Source organism: Tympanuchus pallidicinctus, unplaced genomic scaffold (genome assembly GCF_026119805.1).
Source record: "Tympanuchus pallidicinctus isolate F22 unplaced genomic scaffold, pur_lepc_1.0 scaffold106, whole genome shotgun sequence".
NCBI lineage: Eukaryota > Metazoa > Chordata > Aves > Galliformes > Phasianidae > Tympanuchus > Tympanuchus pallidicinctus.
Window position 1 is genome coordinate 27,110 of NW_026294624.1, and position 16,481 is coordinate 43,590.

Consider the following 16,481-nt stretch of genomic DNA (forward strand, 5'->3'; position numbering starts at 1 on the left):
CCAGACACAAACCCGGACAGACGGACACTTCCAGCAGCTTCACACGGACCCGGACAGACGGACACAGCCCCACAGCGCAGCCGGTGCTGCTCCCACGCCACGTTTATTTGCACGGAGATGGAGCCCCGCTGCCCCCCGTGCCCACCGTGCAGCGCCCATCCCCAGGCACTGTCCCCAGGTCCGGCTGCCTGCAGGGTCCCCACCCCCCGCTGTCCATGCAGCGTGACCGCTGTGTGTCCCCAGACACGGTGCTGCCTGGCGTCCCACCAAGGCACTCAGCTCCCGCTGCTCCTCTGCATTTCATGGCCCCAAATCCATCCTCGTGCTGGCGCTGCTCCCACTGACCCCTCCTGAAGGACCACCACCCTGCAGAAGTGGCTTCAGTGGGGTCAGCGGGGATGGGGCACCTTCCAGAGCTCCAGCATTGCACAGGAAACCTCAGCGTGCCCATTTAGCTCCGCCTGGCCTCAACGTGACAACAGACAACACCCTTACAGGATGGTGTCAGCAGTGGGGCTGATGTGGGACACGGGGTGGCAGTAGTGCTGGGAACACACATCACAGCCCGGCTGACTGTTCCTGGCTGTGGTTCCCTTCTCCAACCTCTCACCGCTGTCTGTGGGGCTCTGAGGAGCAGCCTCAGCATTTTCCTGCATGGGTCTGGGGTGTGCAATTCCATCAGCATCACATTTCTCAAATCGGGGGTGAGCGGAGGGGTCCCTCAGGTTCAACAGGTGCCTTCGATGGTTCCCCAGTGCCATGAATCTGCAAAACCTGAGCCTCTCCTTCCGAGCAGCCCCAGTTTCTGGTCAGAAAAAAAGTGGTTCAAGGCAACCCAGCCTCAAAACATCCATAAAGGGATAAGTCAGCTCTTGCAGACGAGTGAAAGAAACACTCATGGAGGGGGGGGGGGGAAATGCACAGATCTGGGTCTGCAGCGAGCAAACCTCGGCCGCCGTGGCCAAGAAAACAAAGCAGGACCTGCAGTAGTGTGAAACCAAACTATGTACAACCTCCTCCCAGGGTCACAGCCCTCCTCTCGGGGCCAAGGCTGACTTATCCCTTTAGACGCGGGTGCTCAAACCCACGGCTGGAATCAGGAGATCTCGTTGCCGAAGACCTCGAGCACCAAGGGCGTGAGCTGCATGCTGTGCTCGGGCTGGAAGGAGAGGCAGCGGTACTGCTTGGAGTGCTCCTCGTTGAGGCTGCGCAGGTCGGCCAGCTTCTGGATCATCTTGGCGTATAGCAGGCGGCTGCCGGGCGGGGGGTGCCTGCAGCGGATGTAGGTCTGCAGGATGTCTGAGAGGCGGTCCTGGATGGACTCCACCAGCGAGGTGTCCTGAACGCCGGGTCGATCTAGGGAACACCAGCATCATCAGATCGGCCCTTGGAAAAGACCTTGGAGGTCATCGAGTCCGGCTGTTAGCCTGGCACTGCCAGGCTTGGGGATATTGGTGGAGCCTTCGTGCTGCCAAAGCCTGGCAGGGTGGGGAGCTTGGGGACGAGCGTCCTCCTACCTGGGGACAGGATGCAGATGGCCATGAGGAGCACGTGCTCTTCCTCGTGAAGGTTCAGCTTCTTCAAGCCCACCTGGAACTTCACGAGCGGCTCGAGGAGCTCCATGCTGTGGCCGGCTGGGGACAGAGAGGAGCTGTTAGCACCTGGGTGAGACCTCAGATCTGCAGCTGAGAGATGAGCGCGGAGCTCAGCGCCTCCTCCTTCAGTGCAGAGGAGCGCCAGGATCACAGAATCACAGGATGATTTTTGACAGAGCTTTAAAAACGTTATTTCTTTCAATCTTTCCTCCCCAGCGGCGTCTTTAAGGCAGGAGATTATGGAGCAGATGACTTCAGAAAGGCAATTAACCTACGGGCGGTTTGCGTTCCTTATCGCTCCCACACCGCGCCGCGTTGTGCAGAAACACCAAAACACGTTTTGGGTGCCCACAGCACGCAGCAAGCAGATCCCATCCCTGCCCTCCGTGGCCCCACAACCCGTCACGATGTGCTGTTTGCTCTGCCTGGTTTCCTTGGGATCTCACTGGGGGATCTCTGCCCTTGCACCAGGGATCTCAGCATCCCAGGGTTACTCCAAGGCCTTGCACCAAGGATCTCAGCATCCCAGGGTTACTCCAAGGCCTTGCACCAAGGATCTCAGCATCCCAAGGTTACTCCAAGGCCTTGCACCAAGGATCTCAGCATCCCAGGGTTACTCCAAGGCCTTGCACCAAGGATCTCAGCATCCCAGCGTTACTCCAAGGCCTTGCACCAGGGATCTCAGCATCCCAGGGTTACTCCAAGGCCTTGCACCAAGGATCTCAGCATCCCAGGGTTACTCCAAGGCCTTGCACCAAGGATCTCAGCATCCCAAGGTTACTCCAAGGCCTTGCACCAAGGATCTCAGCATCCCAAGGTTACTCCAAGGCCTTGCACCAAGGATCTCAGCATCCCAGGGTTACTCCAAGGCCTTGCACCAGGGATCTCAGCATCCCAGGGTTACTCCAAGGCCTTGCACCAAGGATCTCAGCATCCCAGGGTTACTCCAAGGCCTTGCACCAGGGATCTCAGCATCCCAGGGTTACTCCAAGGCCTTGCACCAAGGATCTCAGCATCCCAGGGTTACTCCAAGGCCTTGCACCAAGGATCTCAGCATCCCAAGGTTACTCCAAGGCCTTGCACCAAGGATCTCAGCATCCCAAGGTTACTCCAAGGCCTTGCACCAAGGATCTCAGCATCCCAAGGTTACTCCAAGGCCTTGCACCAAGGATCTCAGCATCCCAGGGTTACTCCAAGGCCTTGCACCAGGGATCTCAGCATCCCAGGGTTACTCCAAGGCCTTGCACCAAGGATCTCAGCATCCCAGGGTTACTCCAAGGCCTTGCACCAAGGATCTCAGCATCCCAGCGTTACTCCAAGGCCTTGCACCAAGGATCTCAGCATCCCAGGGTAACTCCAAGGCTCTTCCCCAGGTGCTGGCAGATGTTTAATATCCACCTGAATATCTGCAGTTTGCTCAGTACGGTTTTCTTACACCTGAATTTCAGGCTGCGGCGCCACCTTTGAGCCCTCAGCCCGGCAGCACCTTTACCTTGGGTGACATCGCTGACTTTGTACTTGAAGTCGTTGCTTCCACAGGTCCACGACATGTCCTCCAAGGTGAAGGACTGGTTGGAGCGCAGCATGATCACCTCAATGGCACTGGATTTCAGCAGGGCAATCTGATCCTCTGCAGTCAGATCCCTGCGGGCGGGAATGAGGAGATGTCCACAACCAGAGGCACGATCCGGCTTCTCCCTCACCCTGAATTTCTGGGTAATTAAGCAGTGGGTATTTCTGCAGCTCCGTGTATCGAGTGGCAGCACCCAGAGCCCTGGGCTCCAGGCTGACTCTTGCTGGGCTGGTGTTAAACGGGATCTCAGGACACACAAGCAAGACGAGCACCACTCACATGGCCTTAGCATCTTTCTCAGGAGCTCAGGCATTTTGTTTATGTGGCCAGGGTGAATCCAGCTCAAGATTAAAGAGGAATAACCCCAGGAAGGGAGAGGGAAAGAGAATAAGAAGGTAAGAACAGAGCTGGGAAGGGGACAGAGAGAAGTGGAGAAAAATGACTGTGGAAGCTGGGACTGAATTGCTGGGAGCATAAAACCATCGTGGGCACCTGGCGTGGGGACAACATCTCACCTGAATCCGGGGATCATTTTGGCGAAGCCGATCACCTTCTGTATGCTGTAGCTGACCAGGTCAGCCAAGTGTGGGAGCATGGGGAGCTGGGGCAGCTCGATGCTCATGGAGGGGGTCTCATCGCTCTCCTCGGAAAGATCCAGGTTGGAAAACATCTGGGGCTCCATGGGCTCTGGAAAGAGGGAGGTGGTCCATGGGGGTGAGATGTAACAGGGAGGGGTGTCAGCCCGAAGCAGGGATGGTGCCTGTTGTGCTGGGAGGTCGTTGTCTTGGGCCGGGAGAGCGCTTTGGTCACATCAGCTGTGGGATTTTTAGTTTAGGTCTAACTGCAGGCAGAGCAGCGGCAACCCAGCTCATGGTCCCGATGCAGCCAAGCACTTCATGCTCTCAGCTCATCAGGAGCCTTCTGAACACCCTCAGGAGGCTCTTAGAGTCAAATGCATTCCCTAGGAGAGCTGAGACAACTATTTCGTTCTTGGCCAAGCTTAGAAAAATCTCTTCCCCTTTTGCTTCCATAGCATAAGGATGCCTGAAATGCCACACACAGAGCTGAGTCCAGTACCTGGGAATGCACCGAAGGCATCAGAGCCAAAAACATCATTGGGGTCCTCCGAGGAGAAATCCTGGGACACGACACAGGAGGATTGCGTTGCTGCACTGCTGCTGACTTTGCTTCTCACAGGGGGCTGGAAGAGAGAGCGGGGTGAGAGGAATGGGGCTGGGAGAGCAAGCTTGAGGGGAGCACCGAGATATTTGCACCGGCTTTTATTGGGATGAAACTGATGAAGTTTCTTGGAGCTGCTGGTGCTGAGGTGGGAATCGGGGCTGTTGTGCCCCCCAACGTACCCGAAACTTGTTGAAGTCGGAGTAAGTGGTGTCGAAAGTTTTGTGGTGGGCCTCGAGGAGGATGTCAATGACTTTCTGCTGCTCCTCCGACAGCTTGGGCTTCAGGCTCTCCTTCAGCGCTTCCTCCTCTTTGCGCTTCAGGATCATCTCACGCTTCCTCTGCACCTCCTCATCCGTCAGGATGACTGCAGGGATGGAAGGAAAGAGCAAAGGGTCGCAAACAGGCACTGGGAAAGCAGCACCGAAGCGCCTCAGGTGTGCTGCAGCCAAGCAGCAGCCCTCAGCGTTGCTAATGGGTCATTGAACCTGCATCGACCCTATTACTGAACCCGCTCCTGTCCTCGCCTGCTGGGTCACGGCTCCCTGCTATGCACCGTTTATGGCCCATTTGGGTGCCGTCGGGTGCAGTCAGGTCACGTCAGCACCGCCACGGCTTCGCTCCAGACCTCACTGTTTGCTCTGTGCTTTCGGGTGAAAGAAATCTCAAGATGTGGGCCGACGGGTTCGTGCACCACCGCTCTCAGCTCCGACAACAGAGGGAGCGCAGTGCGGTGGGCAGCAGCACGGCGGCTGTTTTTCAGCTGAGGGGACACACAAACACGGTGGGGATGGGTGGTGGCTGGACCAGATTGATCCTAGCGACCTCTTCCAACCTCAATTGTTCTGTAATATACCAATTTATTGCTTGTATTATGAGCAACAGCCTTCAGCAGCAGCCAAAGGTCGGGTCCAAAGGCGACGAGCAAAGCGTCTCCCATTTATTAGGGATGTTTGAACATCCAAAGGCAATTTGGGCTCCAATGTGACCCTTATAAAGAACCTAAAGACCTGAAGAGCCTCACAAGGTTGGAAAAGCAACAACAAGCACCCACCTTTGCACCCAACGGCTCGTTAACGCTCCCAATCAGCAAAGCATATCCACTGTTGGGTCCTATAAATAGCAGTGCCCCTTCATTGAGAAGCTATTAGCCCCAGAACCAGTTATTAGCAGAGCAGCCCAGCGTGTTTTATCTGATGGCAGGCGGCTTCCTGCGGTCGGGTGGAATCTGGAAGGAGAGGCTGACGAAGGCAGCGGGGCTCAAGGAGCCATTTGCACTTCTTGGCCCCTTCTGCTGCCTTTTGCCAACAGCATTTTTCCAATACGTTTTCAAACTTGCACAACAACCTTCGGGGGGGGATTTAAAGATCTGGAGGTACTGAATGAGCGGCTGAGGCCGAAAGGTCGCTCCTGTGACCGGCACGGAACGGTCAGTGCTGCAGGGGGCAGCCCGGGCGAAACGGGGAATTCGCCATCTCCTGTCCTATTAGGAAAGCTTGGGATCCATCCAGGTGCTGCATGCAAGGAGAAATCACTGAGGAATGCAGCAGCACTGGGAAGCGCCACGTGGGGCTGGAAGGGGGACAGAGCTGAGATGGGGTCAGCGGCTCCTCAGCCACCCCAGCACGGAGGAAAGTGAGGAAGAGGAGTTGGGATGGGAGCGCATGCACCGACCCCTGGTCAAATCCCCTAAGGCAGATGGATTTCCCTGTATGGGATCTGCACAACAGAGCATCTTTCCTTATTTGTCCCGGGGTTTCAGCGCTTTGAGGCCTGGCAGACTGTGGTGCGGGCTGCACGTTGCTCTGAACCCATTGCAAAACCAACGCCAGGGATTTGGGTCGGTGCTGAACGCTCTGATGGGACTTGCCAGAGCTTACAGGAGTCTAAAACCCGAAGGAAGCCCCGCAGGCAGATCGAAGGTGTTTTAAAGATCAGAACGACGCGATAAACGCAATCGCAATTCCCTTCCAGCTCATCTTGCAAACAGAGGCGGTGCTGTGCGAGCCCCAACAGAGCCTGGCAGCAGCTCAGCCAACGGGGAGCAGCAAAGCTGAAGCTTTAGGGTGAGAAATGGTAACAGCACAACTGACGGGCTTTATAAAATTCCTGGGAAAAAGGCTTCGTCTGCGCTCACCTCGTGCACACGGAAGGATGGATGGGGCCAACGCGCCCCAGCCTGCATCTTCAGCTTGAGATCAGATCCCAGGGCTGCTCCCTTCCCCAGAGCTGAGCTGGAGCTGTGCTCCCAGCTCCTGGCACAAACAGAGCTGCAGTGGAACGGCTGTGGGCTGCCCTGACCCGAAGCACAGGAGGAGGAGAAGCCAACATGTGCACATCACTTCTGTTCAGACACAGAACGGACCTCTGCAGACACCACAGGGACAGAGGAGAAAAGCCGCAGGGCTGCTCTGAGGTTACTGAGAGCACGAGGACACGGCTGGTGGGTGAGGATGTGAGCACGCAGCCTCGGCCAAAGCGGGGAGCTGGAGGTGCTGGGGATGGCATGGAGGGAGACGTGCGCCATTGGGGGAGCAAAGGGCAGCCGAACACCAACCGAAACGAAACAGAGCAAATATCAGTGTGAGACTGGATGGCACTCAGACACTGCATCAAAGCTTGGCAGGCAGCATTTCAGCTGGACGTGGGGACACCACGCAGCCCCAGAAAGCCCCGTGGGTTCCTTTCCATCCCCAGGGAGTGGCATTGAGGATGGGGGGAAGCAGAACTGCCCCTGCGGCAGCAGCTCTGCAGTGAAGCCGTGCAGTGATCCGCAGGGTGAGGGCTGGGCAGCACAGTGTGTGTTTAATTTGCCACAAGGCATCAGGGCAGGAATCATCCCCAAAGAGCTCTGCAGGGCATTGCGACCCCGCTCCATTGCCAGAAGCACCCAGGATCGCTCTGCAGCCATTCTCACGAGATGCAGCCTTCACAGGGTGCAAACCTCATTCCTCCCCACTGCCTCTCCCACAGCTCTGCCTTCGCTTCCCCCACATCCCAGCTCCCGCATAACGCTCTGCAATCCATCCACAGGCAGACAAACTGCAGCAGGACACTGCAAGCACAGCTGGATCCTCCCAAGGAGGCTCCTCGATCCTGGCACCGTGACAGGCACCCAAAATCCCCCAGCAGTAGCACAGCAGGGAGAGATGCAGCCAGGCTGCTGCGGCCGCTCAGTTCAGCGCTGTGTTTTCTGCCTCCCTGCTTTGCACCGCAGCACAGGGCAGCCAAGGGGAAGCACATCCCCTGCCCGTGTGTGCTGTAATGACTGCAGAGCTGATAAAAGCAAGGGAAAGAGAGGGCAGCGAGGCCAAGAGAGGTGAATTACCCACAGGTAACGCAAGGCCCTGGAGGGATGGGTGCCCCTTCTGGAGCACCACGCAGCTGGCGAGAGGCAATTTTGCGGGATGGAAGGAATGAGCTCAGCATTGCTTGGGCCATCTGAAGGGAAACAGCCCGAAAACATTTCCAAACGACGCGGCTTTCGCCTTCGCCCGTGGCCTGACGCTGTCCCCTAAGCTTGCCCTGTGCTTTACCCCACGCAGATAAGATGGGTGGAAAACCACAAATATTTGCTAACGCTGCTTGCAGATTGCAGCTGTGGATCAGCCCCCGGCCCTGACCCTCACTGCTGGGCTCAGCGTGTTCCTATGGCTGCAACTCATCCCTTCCTTGGTCCCTCGTGGGGACAGCGGCTGTCCTCAGCTCCCCAGGGAGCGCAGCAGGGCAGGGCTTCTGCTCTGTGCCATTTTCAACACACACAAAGCCTTCACCTTCTTGAGGGCCCCTCACTGCAGCACCGAGCCTGGAGCCGTGCAGACGTGGCTGGGGGCAACGCTGAAAGCCACCCAAGATTTAGGACAGGAGGAGGAGACGGAGCTGCCTGCACCAGACCTCAAATTAACACAAGCACAAAGAGCGTCCACATCTGCCTCCTCCTCCTTATCCATTTTTGCTCTAATTTCTGCTTCGGACCCATCAGCAGCGGAGCAAACCAAGCCCATCCCTACCCGTGCCAGCAACCGCAGCCCGGGGAAGACACGAGCCCACCCCAAGAGTTCAAAGATCCACGATGCCACCTAAAAATAACAGCAGCACACCTTGTTCCCATTCACTGAAGCAGCAGCAGAGGCTGCAGGAAGGCTATTTTTAGGCTCCTCGGTTAGGTTTCATTAATACAGAATCCGTTTGCTAAGGGGGGGTCGCTTACAAGTTAACCCCGAGGCGGGCAGGCGAATCCCTCCGTGCATTTTCTGACCCTTCCTGGGTAATTGACTGCTACAAGTCAACACATTTCCCTTGTTGGCAACGGTGATGCCAAACAAACTGCAGTAACCAGGGCTGGAGGCTCCCAGCCAGGCAGCCTCGTGCGCTGGGGCATTTCAGCGCTCTCCTTTTCAATCAGCTCAGTGCTTTTCCTCCCTCTGAGTGAGATAAGATCCACAGTGTAAACATGCCATCAATGAGGACGGCTCTCCTGCTGCTCTTGGAACACCTCAGAGCCGGGTTCGGGAGCAGAAAGTGCCTAACGGTGCTGTTCCAACCAAGAAATCAGGTGTGACAACAAATGCCAAAGCAGCAGAACACCAAAACTGTGCTTTGTGCAGTGCTTCCCACACTGCTCGGCCGACTACAGGGAGCAGCTCTGGCTCTTTGCCGTGTCCAAGCGTTAAACCAAAGGGAGCAGCTGTTTCTGCAGGGCAGAACATGGGATGCAGACCTGCTCCGGTTTGCTTCCCCATCCCTGTGCTCTCACGAGAGAAGGATTCACCTGGTGCATTGCCTGCTCTTTGCTTTCCTACCCCCCTACAGAGCACAGCCGACACTTTACAGGATTTGGGGGCCTCAAGATCTGTTTGATCTCCGGGGCTCCTGAACATTTAGGCATTTTTTTTCTTCAAGTTCTTTGCAAGTTCTGGTTTGCAGATCTGCACCCCGTGCCACCGGGCGCTGTTTGTTCTCCGCTCGGCACATAAGGAAACGTTCAGCACTTCCATTTGCCAAGCCAGCTTTGAATTTTCAAGCCCATCAATCATGGGACAGGCTGTCCTGTTTGCAGTCTCCTAGCAGAGGGCTGTTATTTTGGTTTAAACTCCTGAAGTCTCGGGGCGTAGAAAGCACGCGTGTGTAGGAGGAAACGTGCCAAGCAGCTTTTATTTTTAAAAGCTGCTTATCTATAAATACAGTCAAAAAAAAAAAACAAACAAATATTTGGACAACATTAACCTGTTTAGATTGGGTTAAAAAGTGCTTTACTTCCCTCTGCTATTTGTTTAAGCCTCTGCGTTGCACGTGGCGGGACGGACGGACCCTGCTGCAGGACCAGGGGCCTGAAATAAAGCTATTGCAGAGCAAAAGGTGGAACGGCTGGCTGCGAGCGCAGCTCCCCATCCCACAGCATCAGCACTCGGAGGCTCTCCAGCTCTCCCTGCCTGCTCGGCCACGCGCTGCGGGAGGACGATGACTTTGCACGGGACAGGACGTGAATGGGCTCCATCCGTGAGTTAATCAGCAACGGCCCCGGATGTGCTCACCATGCAGCTGCCAGCAAAGCCAGCTCACAAACGCCTCAATCATTAAATGAGCCCCGCGCAATCATTACCCACGCCGTCCCCCTGCCCTTTGCATCCTCTTCCAGTCCTCGTGCGGGTTTTAAAGCCTTGGGCACAGAGGTTTTAAGAAGAAGGGCGCCAGGGCCGCGAGGCTGAGCCCTGCGCACCCAGCGTACTCACACTCCTTCATCATCCCAATGTCCACGCAGCGTTTCAGCCGGCAGGCCTGGCAGTGCCGCCGGTTGTCCTTGGTGATTTTGCAGTCCCCGTTGAACGGACAGGTGAACATCGCTTTCCTCTTCATGCTTCTCCTGCAGAGGAACAGGAGGGGAGAAAAAAAATCAACAACACACCCTGGGTCACACAGCGCTGTTTGAGGTGCACGAGGGATGCTCCAAGCAGCCGGAGGGGGAGACGCGAGCGCAGATCCAAGTGTCTGGACAGCAAAACTGCTGGAGAAAGGCTGCTGAGAGGGGACGATTGACCTGACACCCAGCAGCTCAGCTGGGCTCTTGGAAAGGCTCAACTTGGAAGGTGTTGTGCGTGCACATTTGGGTTTGATCTTCCAGGTCTGGACAGCATGGAAAAGGTGCCCTCAAAAGGACGCAGCCTGAGGGCTCAACACCACTGAAACGGCTTTCTGGTTTCACGTTGTTTTGAAGCCCAAGAGGAGGAGGTGGAACTGTAGAGAAATGTCCACCCAGGGACAGAGAAACCAGAGGACAGAGCAGCATGTACTAAAGCAGCGTTATTAAACATTTACCAGCCTTTAAAGCCTGGCTTTGCTAGAATAACTGGCTGGAGTGCATGCTTGCATGTGCACGAGAAAAACCTCACTGCAGGACATGAGAGAAACAACACTTAACATAATAACCTCTTTTCCACCAAAACCACACCGTGCCACGTTAATCCGCTGCTACGATCAGGACTGCAAAGCTTCCAAGTACAAAGGGTCAAAGCCACAGGTCCCAGCTACAAGCTCCTGATATCCACTAATGACACACTGCAGGACAACTGAGTTTGGCCATTCAGGGTGGTTTCGGCGATGCCACATCTCTGCTTTGGAGAAAGCGACTCGATGATCTTCCATCGGCGAGCAAGGCTTATCTTTACGTGCATTTCTACACACAGCACTCATTTTAAATGAAGATGTGAGTTTGAATGGAGGCAAACCGAACCCCCGGGCTGGAAATGAAGTGATCAGAAGGGCAAACGCAGCAGAAAAGCACACAGAAAGAGAACAGCACCGAGACACAGCTGGAGTACAACAGTGAGAAACCAAACCGCCTGAAATTAACGCCCCCAAATGGAGTCCTGCAAGGAGGAGCAGTGATAAAATGCTCTTGCAATGCCAAGTGGACGCGGTCCTGAGCTCCGTGGGCACAGGACAGGGATCTCCAGCCCAGGAGCAGCGCCAGGGCTGTGCCTCTAGGGTATAAATACACACGGTGCTCCTGGGCTGCAGACCCGTGAGGGTGCAATTAGAGGCTGCTTTCCAAACGGAGATGTAAACAGCCAGGTTTCACCCTCCTCTCACCTCACAGATGTGTAAACGCATCTGGGGAAATGAATTCAGGAGAAGCTGATGGCGGAGCCTCCAGCACCTGCCTCCGCAGCCCTGACTCTGCGTTCTGCCTTACAGCTGGGTTTTGGTTTGACCGCTTTTCTCTGGGTTTTCCCCTTCTGCTAAAACCAGCATCGTTCCAGGAACGAGGACAAACACTGCCCAGCCCAGGGGCAAAGCAGGGTTTGCAACCAAACACCCCTCAATCCCCCAGTTTCGGTGAACAAATCTTTGTAATTTTTGGGTATCTGGAGCAGCGTCTTCTGCCCCACAGCCCAGGGCAAGGCTGGGGAGGGCACGAACAAGAGGAACGCGAGGCCCCGGAGCGGGGAAAGCTGCACCGTGTGCAAGCCAACATTGTGGTTTTGGAATGAAAATTGCAGCTTATTTGAACCCAGGGCAGCGGGGCACAACGGAGGGTTTCTGAGCAGCGTTTCCCTGCCCTGGGGTCGGCGGCCCCGCAGCGCCCAGCCTTGCATCAGCAGAGCGAGCGCAGCCGTCTGGCTCCGGTGTATTTTTGTACAGCCCCACAAGTGGCCATTTCAGGGCTCATTTACAGCCCTGTCCCAGGCAGGATGTTAAATATAACCTTCCCTCCCTGCACTGAGCTGGCGGCAGTAAACAAAGCCTCAGCCGGGGATGGGGAAGGAAGGCTGCAGGGAGTCTGGGGTCACCCGGATCACCCCAAGCTCTGCCCGTGCTGTGGTGGGGAAGCGGGGAGAGAATTTCCACCAGCGTTGCCCCAAATTGTGGCTGGGTGCTTGCAGAAGGAGGGATGGAGGCTGCAAAGCCTGCCTATGGGACTCCCAACCCACAGGGATGGGCAGAGCTGCGCTGAGCCCCACGGCGCTGATCTTTGTGCGAGTGAAGTGGGATCTCAGCGCACACGGCTCTCACACTGACGGAGCCCACGTGATGCTGCAGGTCCCAAAAGCAGCCCTGCTCCTCACCAAACCCCACTGCAGCCTTTCCGACTCCACATTTCAGTTGCAAGCCCTGTAAGCAACACTGGGATTCATTTTGGCACTGCCTTTACCCACGAAACAGGGTGAAGCTGTCACACTTTGGGGTTAAATAATTCTTATTTCTTCCTCGCTTCCTCCAAGCCCCCAGGGAAGCCCAGCATCAACAGCAAGTCCAACAGCTTTGGCCCTCCGGCACCATTCTCATTTTCTCTCCCAAATCCCTCTGGGAGCCGTCAGCCACCTCTTATCCCAACCTGTCTTTGGAGACCCCTTGGAACATTTTTGTTGGGCAACAGGCTTTAGGATGAGCCCTCGAAGCAAGCTGAGGAGTAAGGCTGCTGTGCCTGGTTTCTGCTGCTCACTTTCTACCACTTAAACCAGCATTTTGGCGCATCCAAACCATTCTCACCTCGGCCAGGTGCACATCTCCTGCTGGATGCACAACCCCCAAGGTCTGGCATCACTCCTGGACTCTGCATTACGTGGATTTCAGCCTCCTTTCTCCCATGCATAGAGTCATAAAGGCTGGAAAAGGCCACTAGGATCCACCAGTCCAACCATCAACCCATCACCACCACGCCGTCAACTCAGCACCACTCACAACCCAAGCAGCAGCTCGCAGGTTGCCTCCTTGCAGCAACAGGAACAGGAGGACAACACAGCAGGATGGAGACTGGAAGCTGAACGGCTCACGGCCCCGGGGATTTATTTCAAAAGAAAAGAGGAATTCATCTCCCACTTCCATGGAGAACAGGGCAAAGACCAACTGGGGAGGATTACAGGAGTGGGAGAAACGGTGATGCAGACAGGATGGGTGGGGAGCTGCTGGGTTTTGAAACACGCAGAGCCTTTCCGAGCAGCTCTGCTATGAACACCCAGTGTCTCTGCGCTGGAACTTCAGAATAAACCAGAGAAACTGCGGATGCTTCAGCCAAGTCGCAGCAGAATAAATCACTCTGGCTTAGATGCATTTTAAGAGCCCCTGAGCAAACAGCAGAGCTCAATAAAAGGCCACTGTTGCCGTTGGCATCATTAATAAACGGCAGACTTTGAAGCCAGCGGCCAAAGGTTGCCTCAGGGCTGTTTGTGCTGCAGCTTAGGTGCACGTTTGAGCACCCAGAGGTGCCAGTAAATTCCTAATGCCTTTTATAGAGCCGTGAAACCCAGGTCCTGATTTCATGCTGGGGAATCGTCCACACAGATACGACCCAAAGCAGCTGGGTGAAGTTCCTTCACCCCAGGTTTTGCCACTGCAGCCTGGAATCCCTTCACCCCCTTTGTTCCTTCCAGGCTCGATTCTGACTTGCAAGGCAGCCACCAGGAATTGGTATCTGTGCAGTGGCTCTTCAAAAACCTGCTCAGGGAGCTAAAACCAGCAAGTGCACATAGGAACAAAGTGTTTGTGGTCTGTGCAAAGGGAGGCGTAGATTTTCTGGGTGAGTTTTAAGGGGTCCAGCTTCCCCCATAGCAGTGCTGTGGTGTTTTCAGGCAGAAAGCACCTGCATACTGTGGTAGCAACAAGGATTACTCCATTCACCGGTTCTAAATAGCTTGTAAACAAGCCTGGTTGGGCAAGAAAGAACACACCAAGACCCAGCATGGGGACGGCGTGCCTGGAAAGCAAGATGAAGGAAAAGTAGAGCCTTAAATTGAAAATCAAGGCCTTATAGGGGGCATGAAGGGCTAGCTGACGACGAGTGCTTTTCACACCATTAAAACATCTGCTCAGAAATGCTGCTGCAGCTGCGTGTCGTACATGATTGCACCAGCAGAGATGGGGAAGCAGCAGAGTGCAGAGGAGGGCTGACAGCGTTAGCAGCTGCCCTGCAGCCAGTTTAGGACCAGCCCCATCCACCCCACGGCCACCGCAGGCACGGAGGGGACAGGGAAGCTTGGGGCCACCAAACCAGAGCGTGAAGGGCAGCACCTGAAAGCAGAGTTACTGACTGAGCAGCAGGAATTGAGGAAAATGTCGTTGCTCAGGTTGGCCAGGCTGCGGTGTGTGAAAACCTCCATTAGCCCCAAAATTCCTGCCAGGGGAGGAGCTGTGACTTCGCACTGCAAACCTGTGCCCCGGTTGCTGTCACAGCCCTGCTGAACACACAGCGCTGTGCTCTGGTGTCTGCAGCCCACTGCCTCCATCTCATTGCAGCACACGGTGCTTGAGCAAGGCTCTCCCTGCCAGTCCCACGCCAGCCATTATCTCTCCTCGTCTCTCTTAGTCATTCTCTCACTTGGTGCAAGCGACCTGAATTCCCACGTGAATGGTTTGACACCGTCAGGGCAAGCGAGCCACTAAAACACCCACCAACTCACAGCTCATCAGGCCCTCGGATGGTTTTGCCTTCGTTAGGAGCAGCTGCAGACTAGGAGACACTCACCTGGCGGCTGAAAAAAGCCTCAAATCAGCTGCAAACAAAAACTACAGCTGTTCAAACTCCCAGACCGCCGGCTCTGGGTCTGCTCTTCCCAGCCCAGGCTCACGCTGGAGGCTGGCATGCTCCTATCTATGCAGCATGTGAAGTCTGCAAGGCTCCTAACAGATGGCTGACAGCCCCTGGTAGCCACAAGAAGGGAAATACAGGGGAAACACCTTGTGGGGTCTGAATTATTGAGGACACATTGGCTGCCTGCAACGCAAAGCCTTGCAGGGCTGCACCCTGAGCACCAGCAGCAGTCAGCATGTGGGGTGGGAATCTTTGCTCAGCTCACCTGAAGAAGCCCTTGCAGCCCTCGCAGGTCATGGCGTTGAAGTGGAAGCCGGTGGCTCTGTCCCCACACACCCCACAGATTCGGGGCACGTTGCGATCAAACTCAGCAGCCGGGTCTGGGAGGGATGTGCTGGCAGCCATGGTTTCCATCTCTGGAGGGGCAGAGGAAAGCAGCGTTTGTGGCAGCTGTCACAGCTTTACAAGAAGCAAATCAGATGCAAATAAAGGTGTTGGTTTTGGTTTGTTTTTTTTTTGCAATGTGACAAGAAAAGCTTCTGTGTTCCTCTGGCTCTACATCATGACACCATCACCAAGCAGGATCACAGCACGTGTTTGTGGATCTGCCCGGTGAGGGCAGGACCGACCCCCACAGCACAACGTGCTCACGTTCATTTGCTGCACTTCAGCAATCAGACCCCAACAGCCCACTTCCAAACCCCGATCCTTTCTCCTCCACTCCTTCGCACTTGGCTCCCAAAAAACGAGCCTTGAAAGAGGCCAAATTCACCCAAAGCAGAGATGCAAAACCGCAGGGGAAGAGGTCACAGCCGGAGCAGAATTTCCCCCATGCAGACGGGAAGCAGCGCCAGCACTGCAGCAGCTCCCGTAAGTCAGACAAATCCCAAACACAAATCCAACGAGCATTGTTCCACAAATCCTCAAAGGGGCAGAAAGAAGGCAGGAAGGAAATGGGGCTCCCAGTGCAGAGCATGTGAAGCTGAAAGCAACGCCGGAACGGAGCTTGGCAAGGGCTGTTTTCCTGGCTGCTTCTCTTCTCCTTTTCCCCTTTTTTTTCTTTGCCTTTTCCCTTTCTTCCCCTTTCCTTTTTCCCTCCTTTCCTCCCCTCCCATTTCTTAAAACTATTTCTTTATTTTAAAGGCCATTCAATGCTTTCTCGAGAGGCACCACAAACAGCTGCTGCCTCTTTGGCTCCACGCCGCTTTCTTGAGCCTCTCAGCTGATGCTGGGGATTTCCTGCATAAAACACCATCAGACAACGAAATCTGGCACAAAAGTGAGTTAAAAAACCCCAAAAGAATCGAGAACTAAGAGCACAGCTCTTCCATTTAAGGCTCAGTATGAGTGTACCCAACTGCTATGGCTTGATCCCAGGGCAGCCCAGGCTCCTCTCAGCCCCGTTGAGGTGCAGTGGTTCTGCACAGCTTGCACACACATGGAGGAATGGCCATGGGGCACCTGGAGCCCAGAGCTGCTCTGGGAGCTTTCAGTCCTTGGTTTCACACCCGCCTTAATGGGAGCTCAGCACAAACAACGCTCTGAGAGCCTTCAGAGAGGAGTTCTAATCTGCTAAGCTTGGAGAGAGAGAGAGAAAAGAAACAGG

The 16,481-nt window shown here is 55.3% G+C and overlaps 1 protein-coding gene and 1 long non-coding RNA gene across 10 annotated transcripts in view; one reads left to right on the forward strand and one right to left on the reverse strand.

Annotated features, from left to right (window-relative positions):
- Positions 1-84: 84 nt before the first annotated feature.
- VDR (vitamin D receptor) overlaps positions 85-16,481 on the reverse strand; it is a 34,202-nt gene continuing 17,805 nt past the window's right edge. For all 3 annotated transcript variants that reach the window (XM_052668650.1, XM_052668641.1, XM_052668632.1), the window contains 8 exons: positions 15,141-15,291; positions 10,080-10,210; positions 4,530-4,714; positions 4,246-4,369; positions 3,684-3,855; positions 3,088-3,239; positions 1,518-1,634; positions 85-1,356 (listed from right to left, as the gene is read on the reverse strand). In XM_052668650.1, coding sequence (XP_052524610.1) covers positions 1,097-1,356; positions 1,518-1,634; positions 3,088-3,239; positions 3,684-3,855; positions 4,246-4,369; positions 4,530-4,714; positions 10,080-10,210; positions 15,141-15,291 — 1,292 coding nt within the window. In that variant the 3' untranslated portion in view covers positions 85-1,096. The remainder of the gene's footprint in view (positions 1,357-1,517; positions 1,635-3,087; positions 3,240-3,683; positions 3,856-4,245; positions 4,370-4,529; positions 4,715-10,079; positions 10,211-15,140; positions 15,292-16,481) is intronic.
- On the forward strand, positions 2,048-2,854 carry LOC128073586 (uncharacterized). 7 transcript variants are annotated; one of them, XR_008202791.1, is made up of 4 exons: positions 2,048-2,125; positions 2,167-2,248; positions 2,372-2,617; positions 2,741-2,854. It is a non-coding gene; the product is annotated as an uncharacterized LOC128073586 (long non-coding RNA). The 7 variants fall into 7 exon arrangements; XR_008202778.1 differs by having other exon boundaries at positions 2,372-2,535; XR_008202780.1 differs by having other exon boundaries at positions 2,413-2,535.